Here is a 13,904-nt window from a genome sequence, read left to right on the forward strand (position 1 = left end):
GAGAGCGAGGGAGCGAGAGAAATCGTCTGAGAACATTAAACATCTGGAGCGGCGCCAAGAAGGCGAGGAGCTTACCTTGCAGGCCATTTAAAATAATAATTCGTCACCAGAGACGCACGCGTTTTGAAATTAATTTTACTCGAATGTCTCAACATTCATCAAATTTGACCCACCATTAGTCAGGGAATGAAAATATGAAATGATCAAATTTCTTTTTACTGCCACGGAACAAGCGTTAACATTTTAATTGTTGTTTTTGAGAACTTTTAATGTTCAATGATATTTTTTCAAGATTTATTGCAAAGTAATTTTTTATTTAAAATAAAAACACTTGAAAAACTAAAATATTTTATTATCAAAATTATTTAATTTTCTTTTGTGAGCTGAAAATTGAGACGATTAATATTAATAATTTCCAATTTAATTAAAGCTCTAAAATTCAACAAAATTAATTCTCCAAAAAATCTAATAAAATCCAATTTAAAATTAATTTAATTCACTTATCACTTTCAACTAATTTCTTCTTACTATTATTTAGGTCTTCGAATTGGCAGTGTTTTTAATTCAATCAATTTAGTAATCAATCAAATCGCAAACAATATTCCTCTTTTAAATATGTGGTCAGGACATTCCATTAACACCCACTCCAGACGCCGAAGACTTTGAAAATAAACTCGTAAACTCGGCGTGCCGGCCAAACTGCTTCTTTTTTTTATATTCCTCGCTCACTTTGGCTTTGTCTGTCTATTTTCGCAGTCGTCAGCAGCATTCCAGGACGGGTCTTCCGCTGGAGGAATCCCCCGGCCACCAATCACGCTGCGGCTCATCGTGCCGGCCTCGCAGTGCGGCTCGCTCATCGGCAAGGGCGGCTCCAAGATCAAGGAGATCCGCGAGGTGACCGGCGCCAGCATCCAGGTGGCCAGCGAAATGCTGCCCAACTCGACTGAACGGGCTGTGACCATTTCGGGCACCAGTGACGCCATCACCCAGTGCATCTACCACATTTGCTGTGTGATGCTTGAGGTACCACGTCTACCCTCACCTCCACCCATTGATCCCCAGCGGGCGCCACGCGGCGTGAATCTGTTAAATTTGGCCCGTCTCCCCAGAGCCCGAAAGGCGGCTGAATAATTCAGCACTTAAAGCCGATGAAACTTGCTTTCGATTTTATCAGCACCAAATTTTCGACATTAGTTTTTATTTCTTATCGGAGAAAAAAAACGTTCAACAAGTTGCGGCCTCCAGAGGGGGACGTCCCGTGTAAAGACTAACTTGAATCATGACGAATGAGTATAAAAATTTCTTTCCGGGCAGATAAATCAATTGAAATGAATTCCCGGTTGTACGTAAAACGCCACCACTCTCGGAACTTTGCATATGTCCGCGGCTGGTTTGAACGGCATTATTTTATGAGAGATTCTACCGAACCGCTCTCCGCGGAATCGTGTTTACGACGTTTGCATGCCGGATGATAAATATTTGCAGAGGCTGGGGAGTAGTGGATTTTCTGGGCTCGAATAACAGCGTGTTTTGCTCCGCTTGCAGCATGTTGGTAATTTTTAACGCCACCAAGGTTGTGAGCCAATAGTTTACAATGATGAATAAAAATGGTGCTCATAAATTAAAGGCAAAACTTTTGACGGTTTTAGGTTGTAATTTATTGCCTCTCTTAATTTTCTTTCTGAATCTGGCTCTTTTTCAAAATATAGTAGCAATGCATTTTTAAAAAATGAAATGGAAAGCAAATCCTACAATTTTATTCTATATTAAGTAACTCATTTTATCTAGTATTTTTAATTCTGATGGGGAGAGCAAGTGTTTAGTTTTTCTAAATGTAAGCCATTTTTTGTTTATGTAAACAAAAAAATTACAGCTTTGTTTATTTTGTATTGAAATTTTTATTCTTCTTGTTATTTCAATATTTTTTACCAATTCAATTATATTTCACAAAGAATTCCATTTTTATATTGATTTAATTTTTTGGTGATAAATTTGCTGTTTTTTTTTTTCAAAACAGAACAATACAGAATTTAAAACAATGTTATTTCCAGTTTCTAATATTTACGGTTTGTAAATTCTGGTTTCTTATTTTAAGTTTTTTCTATTCCCGACAACTCAAGAAATGCCGTTTTTGGGAAAAGTGTGTCTAAATCAAGTTCAAATTTGGCCAATTATTTAAATAAACCCCCGAAAAGATAATTTTGCATTAACAATGCCGATTCTAACTAACTAGTGCGTTTTGTGTTGCAGTCCCCACCCAAAGGTGCCACGATCCCCTACCGCCCCAAGCCCCAGGTGGCAGGCCCCGTGATCCTGGCCGGCGGGCAGGCGTACACGATCCAGGGCAATTACGCAGTGCCCGCGCATCCAGACGTAAGTAGCCAAAGTGCCTTGCCACCGTCTCTGCAGTTCCAACCGCCGCCTTTGCCGCCCGCCGCGGGGGGTGGTGCGCCCCCACCCCCTGCCTCAGCCTTACACCCCCACGCCCACGCCACAGCACACGCCCTGGGTTTGATTCCGGCCCCTGCCTCCACGGCGCCTCCTGTCCTTCCCGCCCCTCCCCCGCATCACGCTCACCATCATCACCTGGCGCTGGCCGCCGCCGCGCAGCAGCCCCTCATGGACTCGATGAAGAACGGACACTTTGCAGCCATGGCCCACCTAGCCGACGTAAGTCGTCGTCGCCCCCCGGACTGCTCCCGCTTGCCGTCCCCACACCCCTCTCTTTCTAACCCCCGGCGCACTTCACACAACTACCCTTTCACCAATGCTCGACACCCTTTCTCAGTTGGCACCCTTCACCTCTTTTCAGGCCTGCCAACTGCCGTTTTTTTTTTATTAATACTAGTCTGCCATGACCTCAGAACCTTTTTACCCTGAATTGCGCTTGCCGTGTTAATTTTGTTTGCTTCGAATTTAGTTTCTTTTTTCCTTTTTTGCTAGCATAATCATTGAGTCTTCAAAGAAAGAAAAATTAGGTATTTTAAATTAAATTAATCCTAGGTTGAGATAGGTTGAGAAAAAATGGCCTCTTTTTTTAATCGGTATTTATTGTAGTATATAAAATAAACTAAAATAAGCTTACTAAATTTTGCAGTAGAATTTCACGATCGAGGGTTGATTTGAATTTAAAGACAGCTTTTCCTAGATGGTTTTTGTTAGCTATTTATTGTTTAAGAAAAACAATATCCATCTCCACATGTTTTGGCTGCGGGCTGCAGCCATAATTCATGAGCTGCGATATCGTTTTGACAAGAATTAGTACACAAATCAAAATTAAAAAAAGAAAAATCTATTCAAAGTAAAATTTTTTTGTGAAAAATTACTTTCTTACATTTTTACACCAAACAATTTTTAACACAAAATTTGACAATTGTATTAAGAAATTAATTTTATAGTAATTTTGGTCAGAATATTAAAAATTGTGTACTAATTCTTGTCAGAATGATTCCACAGCTCATGAATAATGGCTGCAGCCCGCAGCCGAAACATGTAGAGCAGGATATATTGTTTTTGTTAAAATAAACAACTCAAAAAAACCCATCGAGGAAAAGTCGACTTTAAATTCAAATCATCAATGAGCGAGGATCAAAAGCATTTTTATTTAAGTTATTGTTAATATTAAAAATTAATTATTATTACTGCTTTTATTTTTCATTGCTTTATTGAAATGAATATACATATTTACATCTATTAAATTTAATTTCTAAAATAAAAATTTATTAAATGTCTCATTCAAATTGTTGTAATAAACTAAAAGAGAATATTCAATTCTTAAATATCAATTTATGTTTGTCACAGTTAAAAAAAGATAATTTATTTATTTAGTGTGGCTCAAGGTAATTACATGTATGGTCAAATCCAGTTCACATATTCCACACTTTTTTGATTAGTAATGTTTAAATTTACAACTATTTGTTTGGAAACTGGGGATGGGGGTTAATATTTATAAACGACAAATTTAGATCATATAAGAAGTACCCAGGTGACTCAGGTCTTGGCTTAAGAGAAAATCCTTTAATATTTTTACATATTTTTATTTAAAAGTTCTTTGGCTGAAGCTTAGCTGTTTGTTAAAATCTTCTTTTGATTCGCAGTTAATGTAAAATTAAAAATTATGCTTTCTCTGGATATCACATAGCTTGTTTCAATTATTAAATTTTACCAGTATTGTTTTTCCTATTTTGAAAATCATGCATGGTGATTTAGAAATCGACACTAATAACCCCTCCCTGCTATAATTTCTTTTTTGTTTTGCATTTTCAATAGCACCTCATTATATTATTTGTTCGTCTAAAAGTACGTCGAAATCCTTGTGGTATTTTAGGCTTTTGGTGCGTGCATGTGGGATTAGCAGCAACACTCGCGCGCGTGAGCTTTGACTCTTGAGAGGAACACAACAAGAGCAAATTGCTGATCCCACTCTGCACCTCCAACAATATATCCTCATGCAACCACAGATGCTAAATTACACGACTCTGGAGACGCGCGCGACCATCTTTTGTTGGCTCTTGTTTCTTCTCGAGCACAATCAAAGAAGACGCGCAAAACTTTTCGTCTCCAGAGCTTCTCTGAAAACCGCCCTGGTGGCACATCAAAGCAATTATTGTCCTTGACTTCCGCGATTGCATGCTCCCTCCCAACCCACCCCCTTAATATGCTGCTGCAATTTTCCACCCTTGCAAATTGTTTCCCTCCAGATGCACCGAGGTCGCGGCTCTCTCGCGCCCCTGCAAATTGCGAAACGCGAAATCAGAGAGAGATTGGAAAGCAGTTTCATTTCCTCCTAGAACGCCTCGCACCTGCAGCGCGCACGTCCCAATCATAAATCGCGCCATTAAAAGTTATATCGGGGCGAGGCGCGAAATTGCCAATTACTCGCCCCCGAAATTCGCAGCAATCAATAAACCCACAGTGGCCGACAGGCCGCGACTCTCTCTCTCGGTTTTCACTCTTTCTTCTTCTTCTTCTCGTCACACATACACACATTATCCCCGGCATGTCCCTTACTGACGCGCCCTTCTGAATCCTCCACCCGCGGGCAGGCGGCAAAGGCCTGAGGCAGTGGCCCTGGAGGCCCCCTTCCCTCCTTCCTAAGGGGGCCTCGATTTGCTTTCGATCGAGGGCGAAACTAAACATTCCGAAATCGGATTTCCAACAGTTGGCAGGACTGGCGGCTCTTGGACTTGGTGGACTCAGCAATAATGCAGGAGGACTCAACCCAGCAGGTGAGCACTGTAAATACATTTTTCTTCTTATTTTCGTAATTTAGTGATTAGTTCATTTAGTACCAGCGACTGTCTGAATTTACAAACAAAAAACCATGAAAATTTTATCAATCTAACATTAATTGAAGTAGAAATTAATTTATGGAGCTTTTCAAAACGGTTTGGGAAAAAATTAATTACTAAAGAATTTAAATTTTTGCTTGTTTTCCTGGAATTTCAGCCTGAAGATTCACTATTTTATTAATCTTCAGACTGGATTTTCTTTCCAAAATGCTAGAATCTTATTTTATCAACAGCGATATTTTCCTAATTTTTCGTCCTGATTGAAAATCACCAAAAATTTTTTTATGCAAATAAGTTTATGAACGTCATCAAAATTTTGCATGGTGCTACCATGAATTTTAATTCGTAAAAAAAACTCCTTCAATTCAATGACCAAATGACTTAAATTTAAAATTAGAGAATTAACTCGTAGCTTTCCAAATTGATCCTGTTTTGATCAAAAGTATTTTCGCAGTTTTAGCCAAATATTTTTGTACAATTTTCCTCATACATATTAAACGAGGGCAAGGGCACGTTTCCACGACTGCAATTCACGGGTGAATGAGCCTGACAGGACCTTTCGCACTGCTTTAAGTACGGTCACCCCTCGCCCTTAACACGGTGGCGTGTCAAGTATGGAATTTTTGAGCAGGCGACTCTCGGATTTCCAAATTTAGAAGAAAAAAGTGGATGAGACGAGCTCGTCTCTCTCCTCAGCAAGTTTCCTTGGAAAAATGAGGAAAACTCTCGGAAGCTGCAGGCCAATTTCTATGAAAATTCGCTCAATCAAAACTTCTTGCGCCTTCTTTTTTGAGGAGGGGATATAAATATACGCACGGCGAGAGAGCGGAATTGCGCTTTTGATGATTTACATCCGCTGATTGACTTAGTTTGTTGATCTTTGGCGGCGCCAAAGTTTATTTATTTACCCTGGCGCTGCTGCTGCTGCTCTTGTGTCGGACGCTCAATTTATTTGTTGTGCGTCGGCGGCGGAAACAATCAAACGACAATGCGCGCGTCCACCTCGAGTCATCAGCAGCAGTACAGTGGTTGGTCTCTTGTGCAAATATAATGCGGCGGCCACGGTTCGGTCGATCGCTTGTCAAACACAGGCGGCGACAACATTCGCCACTCCTCGCCGTGATGCCTTTCCTGTGTAAAACAAAATTACTGTCTTGCTCGCCTTTGTCGCTCGCCCGAGTCGAAAGGTCGATGCTTTTACTCGGCGCCACTTACGCCCAACGTGCACTTACTTACTGCAAAACACTTTGTCCGCTCGGTTTACCGTCGATTCGCTTCACGTGCCGCTAAATTACTCTTAGATTTTCGGTCCTATCGTCGAGGGATTTCAGAAATCCTCCCAGTCTCTTACTTAACATCGTAGCCGAGATGAAATATCTGCCGGATTTGTAAAGAACGGAGATTACCTACGGCATAAAAGAAAATATGGTTTCTTGTGCCTCTTGTTACGGAAGAATTCACAATTCCACAATATTTCATTTTCCTTATTTTACAGAGATAACAGAATACATGATATAGAATAATGCATTTCTACTGAAAATCTATGTCGTCGAATTATTTTTATTCTTCTCAGTCGATATCAAATTTGAAATTTGATTATTATTTCATAAGTGTTTCAAACTGAATAAATTTGGTGGTGAATCACAAGATGAGAATACATCATACTTATCTATAAAGACTACAAAATTATTCATGAGTAATTAAAAATATGGTATATGGTCTATTAATTGACCATTTCTTTAATAATAATTATTTTAATTAATTTTTTTCTTGAATTTACTGAAAAAAAAAACTTTTGTCGAAATCTAAACAAAAAATCAAGTGGGTGAATGACTAAGATGGATTTTGCAGGTTACTTACTAACACACTCATTAATTATAATTAATCATGGGAACTTCATAAAATAAAACTGCGATATTTCCTCAGCTTGAACAGAAATAAATCTAGACAAAAGCTGTGATTTTTATTCCATGGCTGCTTTTTAAAACAATCTGATGAAATTTGAAAACTTATCCTAGAAAAATTCAATACTTTTCAAATTCAATTTCGTTAATTATTTGATAAAATAATTGTAACGGCAATAAAACCTACACCACCTAGAATTTTTTATTTGAAACAATTATTTATACCCTTCAGTGACAATAATTTTCCACAAAAAACAAGTGAAAAGTTTAATTATTATTTACTCACCTTGGTTTAGTGAAAAATTAGTATATTCAAATGTCCTTTTGAAGCGGTAATACTGCTACGTCCAAGAAGCCTTAAATGTTCTTTGGTGGTTCCGTCTGTCTCTCTCATTCCCGTGCTTGTAGGACTATCCCTATGTTTCCTCCACTTGTCAGGCGAAATGGATAGGCGTGCACGGTCATTTTCGCTGTCGGAAAGCCAAGTGAAGCAGTCGATATATATGGTTGGTCTTCCATTTTTAGACTGGTGGGTTTGTGTAATGAAAATATCGACCGTGTCTTCGCTACACACCACTATCTCAATATGCACCGCCGACTGAAAGGGGTGAAATTGAATCGCGCTTCTCAGTGATGTATCGCGCACAGGGGGATCGCATCAAGCTGTTTCTGCAACCAATAATTAGCTCGTTGACAGAAAGTCGATGCCTATTTGCGTTAATGGGGCCGATCTGAATTGTCACTCAATTGAATGATCACGATAAATGATCGTTGCTTTCCTTCAATATTATATCCCCAGAATTAGTGAATATTTAATAAAATTTAAACTTATGACTATTTTTTTAACTCTAATTTAAACATTTAAAATAAATACCGATTATTCCTATTTCATTTATTTTAACAATAATATCAATATTGACACCTTAATTTCAATTATCAATATCATTTATTATCTTTTGAGGTTAATTGATTTTTTTAACAGAAATTACCTTATTTTTTTATCAATAAATAAACTATATTATTAAGATCACATTTGATATCACACTATTTCTTAGTAATGTCTTTACGGGATGCTTGTTTACCTAAAAATATCTCTATTAGTGACCTATTTAATTATGTTGAATTTTACTTTCAATGGTAAGTTATAATTAGTTGCAAATTTACTCAACAGATAAAATATTAAGTTTCACGTTAATGAGGGAACAGAAAAAGTCATACAGCAAGTGGCTAATCAATTGTGGTCTTATGTGCTGCTTTGCAAATGCAATCCCCTTAAAGTGCGAAGTAGTTCTTATTTTTATTTATTTTTGAGCTTTTTCGCAGGTTACTTTTTTACAATTTCTTATTTTCCAACATGTTTCAACACAAACTTTGCTTACATATATTTGAGAGGGAGAAACATTTCATGTTGAGTAAAAACTACTGATATCCTCTAATTCAGTTAAAAAAATTAAAATTCTTGGTTTAAAAAAATCATCCTTTTTCCTCTTAAGAAAGTACCAACCCCTCCAAACTTAAATTAAAAAACGGAATTATTCATGTTTAAATCTAGATTTAAAAATTTCAGACAGTCGCTTTATCGATGTTCAAAATATAATCCACTCAGTTTGTGTTTTCACTGTCAGAGTGAGAGCTGAATTAGTCCAATCAGCATTCAAATTATTCCGAATCAATTAAACCCCCTCGGACCAAGAAGGATTTGGTCCCTCTTGGGTGCTAACGACCCTCTTCCTTGTCTGTTCGCAGCCCTTGCAGCGTTGGCAGGCAGTCAGCTGCGCACCAGCAACAACCGGCCGGCGGCCGGTTCGCAGACGCAGACCCACGAGATGACCGTGCCCAACGAGCTCATCGGCTGCATCATCGGCAAGGCCGGCACCAAGATAGCCGAGATCAGGCAAGTCTCTTGTGCATATTGATTTGCTGCCTGCTTTATTGTTGGCTCGGCGCACTAGATGACAGTTTGGCTTGCTCATTTGTTCGCCGACAGAAAAGACCTTTTCTTTCTTTGTGACGGCCCCTTCTTTTTGTCGGAGAATTTTTCCCTCAGAGAAATGTGTACACTTGCAATCTCACCCCACTGTGTACCAATTTTTTCTCTCTTTCCTCCGCCACTACACTACTATGTATGGCGATTGAAATATGTCTCTTGCTCTGCAGAGAGAGAAATGTCATGCATGGGAGGAGGAGGAAAATGTTTTCGTATGATGTTTGATCACAGCACTTTGGCGGCTGGCAAAGAAAGAGGACCAAGTTTCGCTTGAAAGGCGCATAAATTTTGCAAAGATATACTTTTGCAGCGCTGTGTGTGTTGTAAATAAAAACTCACTTTCCGCGAGCTATTTCTAGGTCTCGTACTATCGCAACTCTTGAAAAAGTAGTACACATCCATTATTTAGGGCTTTTACTTTGGCCTTTTAAATAAAAGATCAAATTTCCTTTCTTATTGATTTATGAGAAATATCTGTTTACAACCGTCTCACATATTACTCTATAGTAATTTGATTTATTTTCTCCATTACTGAAAGCAGACTGAAAGGAAGAAACTAAAATGTTATCATAAAGAATGGGAGAATTTTTTAAAATTATCCATGATAGATTTATTTCAAAATTTATGCAACCTGCATGACATTTAAGTAGGCCGGATTGCCTAATTTTGCAAAGGGCACATATAAATTTAAATATAAAAACAAACTTGCAAACTTTATTTAATTAAATCATTTTTAATCTCTTTTAAACCCCATTTTTAATTTTATTTTTTTATTTGCTGAAATATTAATTTTATTATGAAATCAACAGGCAAATCAGCGGTGCAATGATACGCATTTCAAATTGCGAAGAGCGTGGCGAGGGTGCCAACTCGGACCGCACCATCACCATCACAGGCAACCCGGAAGCAGTGGCCCTGGCGCAGTACCTCATCAACATGAGGTGAGTACCAAAAAACCAACCTGCCCTAGCGTCAGGGTGCCAGGTAACGAGATCTGCTGCTGCTAAACCTTTCTTTCTCTCTCTTTTCGTCTTTACTCTCTCTTCTATTTCTCTCTATCTTTTTAACCCCTCGCCACCCCCTACTCTGTTGACACCACTCTTTTATTTGGTCAAGAGTCTTTCTCTCTCTCTTTATCTTCATTCCGTAGTGAGAATTATCCCGTCGCTCTTTCTGTCTTGAATCTGCAGTTTCCCCTGGGCCTCCCAGCCCAATCCTCCGCATCCTGCGCCCTCCGAAAAAAACGAACCCCCCTTACCACCCACACGCAAACTTTTCTACCTCGTTTTTGTCCCGCTGCATTCTCTCGGAGGCGGCTCCTCAGCGCACCGCCGCCGGGGACCGTCTTCTCGGGAAAGAAAAAAAGAAAATAATACACTCGTCTGGAGGCGGCTCAGGCCGTTTTTTATTGTCTCCAGACGCAACAATGCCGAGAGAAGTTTGGACAAAAGAGGCTCTTTTAATTTGCCGCCGGTGAATTTTGATGAATTTTTCATTCCGACGAGCTCAGTAAGAGTAACACTTTCAAAGAGAGCGGCTTTGACCCGCATTTTTTGTTCTAAATTTCAAAACGCTTCCGGCTATGCTCTCTGCTGACTGCAAAAATATCACGAATTTCAAGGTGGCTTTGAAATAGAAAGACAAAAAAAATTAAGGTTTATTTTTCTGTATGCAACATTAAAATTACAAGTCAGATGCGATTAGCGGAGATCGATTTGAAATTACACGGTAATAAGAATTTAAATTTTATTGTAATAAAAATTCAATCATTAATATTCGTTTTTGAATAAATTAAAAGTTTCTGTTGCATAATATTTGATATTATAAAAATAACTATTGATTAAAAATATTTTTTTTCAACATCCTGACCACCTTGAAAATTACAATGACAGGCTCCCGATATTTACTCTTCATTTAAAAATCCTAATATTTTCCTTGTCTTGAGGGCCCTGCCTTTGCTTGTGACTTCCTTGATCCTCGCCCCGAGCCTCCACTTTGCATAAACTCTTCCCTTTATCACGCAAAATTTTGATTTCGAAACAAACAAAAAGAAAATTTACGAGAACGACCGGCGAGGAAGGAGAAATTCAAAGTGGCTGCTCGGGGCTGTTTGAATGCTGTGTTGATCCCCCGAGACCCCTTCTGATCCTGTTGCGTGCACTGAACTGAACCACCCCGCTTCTCCCTCTCACAAATGACACACACAGTCACTGTGTTTGCGCATACCTTTCAAACTCTCACCTTTCCCCGTTCTTGTCCTAGCATCGAACTGCAGAAAGCTAACCTTGAGGCCCAAAAAAACCCGAATCCTTCCGGCGGGGGCGGCGGCGGCGCGGCCGGCCCCCAGAGCTCCTCCTCGGGCTCCTCCAACACAACCACCTCAACACCTCTGGCCAATGCAGCCATCCCGCTGGCGCAGCTGCTGACCAAGCCGGGGGCGCTGGGGGCACTCGGGGGCCTGGCCAGCCTGTCGGCGCTGGGCGGCCTCTCGGAGCTGCTGGCGCCGGGCTCGTCGCAGCCTGTGCAGACCACCGGCGTGCACCGCAGCCACAAGAACTACCAGCCCAAAGTGAGGGCGCCGCCCGGCGGCGCCAGCGCCTCCTCGGGCGCCGGCGGCGCCGCCTCCAAGATGGCCAAGCAAGACGGTCGCAGCAAGTTCGCGCCCTACTAATCCACCTCCTGCTCCTGGACCTGGATCCTAGTTCTTCTCAATTTTGGGCTCTCCCTCTGGCAGCTACTCGCCCCTGCAGCGACAGCCACCCCCCACACTCTTCTAGCTGTAGAACACACCCCCATCCACCCTCGGACCAGCCGGGAGCAGCAGACAGACGGCTCGCCTAGAATTCTGTTTTCTCCCCTTTTTTTACATGCATTAGTATTTTTTTATATTATATAAAATTTCCATCCTATATCCTTTGAGAAAGTTCAAAACGATGCACCCTTTTGTTGGCACCCCTGCTTACCTTCCAGTTTTTGGTTAATTTTTTCGCGTATATATTGAAGTACGCGGCTCGCGAGAAAGCTCTCATTCCAGAAATTTCCTTTGTTTCGTTGTGTCCACTTTCTGAATTTTGTGCCAACCGGGAGGTGCGTGCTTTTGGTTTTTTTTTTATATTGTTCGTTTGTCAGCAGAATTCTGGGCGACCACCCTGAGACTTGATATTAGAGAAAAATGACAGTTTTGTTGTATTTAATATGAAACTTATTAACTACTTAGCAAGTGGGAAAGAGTCAGTTTTTGAATGGATTTATGATGCGCGCGCAAATAGTAAGAAAGTGAAACGTGTTCCCTGTTCTTCTCCTTGTTAGTCAGCCAGGCAATAATCTCAGACAATTATGACAAAAAAAAAATATCTACTTGATATCAGTTAGTTTTTCAACAACTACTATTTATTATATAACAAGATGCCAAAAAAGAGAAAGAAGTATTTTTGTCTTGGGCGCATGTCTAAAATGAAATTCATATCAATCAATTTTCTCTATCTAATTATTATAAATCTAATTGAAGAGAAAGAAAAAGTTTATGGAATCGCATATAGGGTACTTTCTTCTTCCCCCGTACATTTTTCTGACGAGGTAGTTGTTTGATATTTGTAAAATGCAAATTTTTATTGCCAGATCATCACAAGTTTTTGCATCACACTTTTATAGGGATCAATTTGATAATTTCCTCCTTTTTTTCATTCGACCGTTGAAATCTCTCTTTGTAACGAGTTGAAACACGATTAAGCGGTGGTGATTTGAGTGTGTAGCTATTAAGAAAAAAGAAATCAAGAGCGAGCGCATGTTGTTTTTTTGGATTAAGTATGAACTAGTTATTTATTTGAAATATTTTCATTTTGATGTCGATTAAACTTTGAAAATATTCCAGACGCTTTGGTCTGGCTTGCGTCTTTTTTACTAGAATCGAGTTTGTGTTGTTAGCCTCTTGGATAAGACTCCAGAAAGTATTTTTAATTTAAGATTAACGTTAATTTATATTAAAACGAATGGAAAAAGTGAACCAAAAAAGATCTTGTTCAACATGAGAAAAATAGATGTTGTACTGCGTCAAAACTGCCTCTTTTATTTACCCACTGCCCGATTAGAAAGTATATAAAAAAAATTAAATCATTCCCCGAGAGTTTTTAAACTGGAAGAGAAATGAATTTCAAAGTAAGTAGTCGTTATAATTCATACACTTGTGTTGACTTGATTGACAAAAACTTATAACTAGATAGATATTTAAGGCTGAATCTGAGTAGATTTAGATTTGCTTCAAGCTAACAAGAAAGGGCCCCGTGATGTTGGCGTTCTATTTCCGCTCCACTTGGTCTCTGTTTGCTGGAAAACTCTTTTATTGCAGGCTGTTTTTAATCAGAGACATTGAATTCCAGAATGGAAACAACTCTTGCTTAAATTAGAATGAAACATTTTAGAAAATATTACTTCAATTTAATGCTACTCGAGTTTTTCAAGGAATTTTTTATAATTTAAGCAAGAATGAAAGTTGCTGACTCAAACTCCCAAAGCTTTGCAAGTTCCTTTTGCCTTTTTCCTCCTTCACATGAAATTTTTGTTCCATCAACCTTTTCAAATCAACACAAAACAAGAATCTTCAATATTCCTTTATAGCATTCATAGAGTTTTTGATTAGTTTTGGGCCAAGTTTGGCGGAAGTGGGGTGCAGTCACTAAACGGGGAGCATTCCTTGTGGGGTTACCTCGGGCCAGTGGGGTCTGA

At 39.3% G+C, this 13,904-nt stretch overlaps 1 protein-coding gene across 5 annotated transcripts in view; it reads left to right on the top strand.

The window, feature by feature from the left end:
* Positions 1-13,904, top strand: part of LOC132205352 (poly(rC)-binding protein 3) — a 118,101-nt gene that overhangs the window by 101,129 nt on the left and 3,068 nt on the right. For 2 of the 5 annotated variants that reach the window (XM_059634342.1, XM_059634343.1), the window contains 6 exons: positions 757-1,023; positions 2,251-2,373; positions 5,162-5,237; positions 8,942-9,089; positions 9,992-10,123; positions 11,445-13,904. In XM_059634342.1, the coding sequence (XP_059490325.1) occupies positions 757-1,023; positions 2,251-2,373; positions 5,162-5,237; positions 8,942-9,089; positions 9,992-10,123; positions 11,445-11,853 (1,155 nt within the window). In that variant the 3' untranslated portion in view covers positions 11,854-13,904. The remainder of the gene's footprint in view (positions 1-756; positions 1,024-2,250; positions 2,374-5,161; positions 5,238-8,941; positions 9,090-9,991; positions 10,124-11,444) is intronic. The other 3 variants (XM_059634344.1, XM_059634345.1, XM_059634346.1) reach the window with 3 other exon arrangements.

This window comes from Neocloeon triangulifer, unplaced genomic scaffold, assembly GCF_031216515.1.
Source record: "Neocloeon triangulifer isolate White Clay Creek 2 clone unplaced genomic scaffold, ASM3121651v1 ptg000002l, whole genome shotgun sequence".
NCBI lineage: Eukaryota > Metazoa > Arthropoda > Insecta > Ephemeroptera > Baetidae > Neocloeon > Neocloeon triangulifer.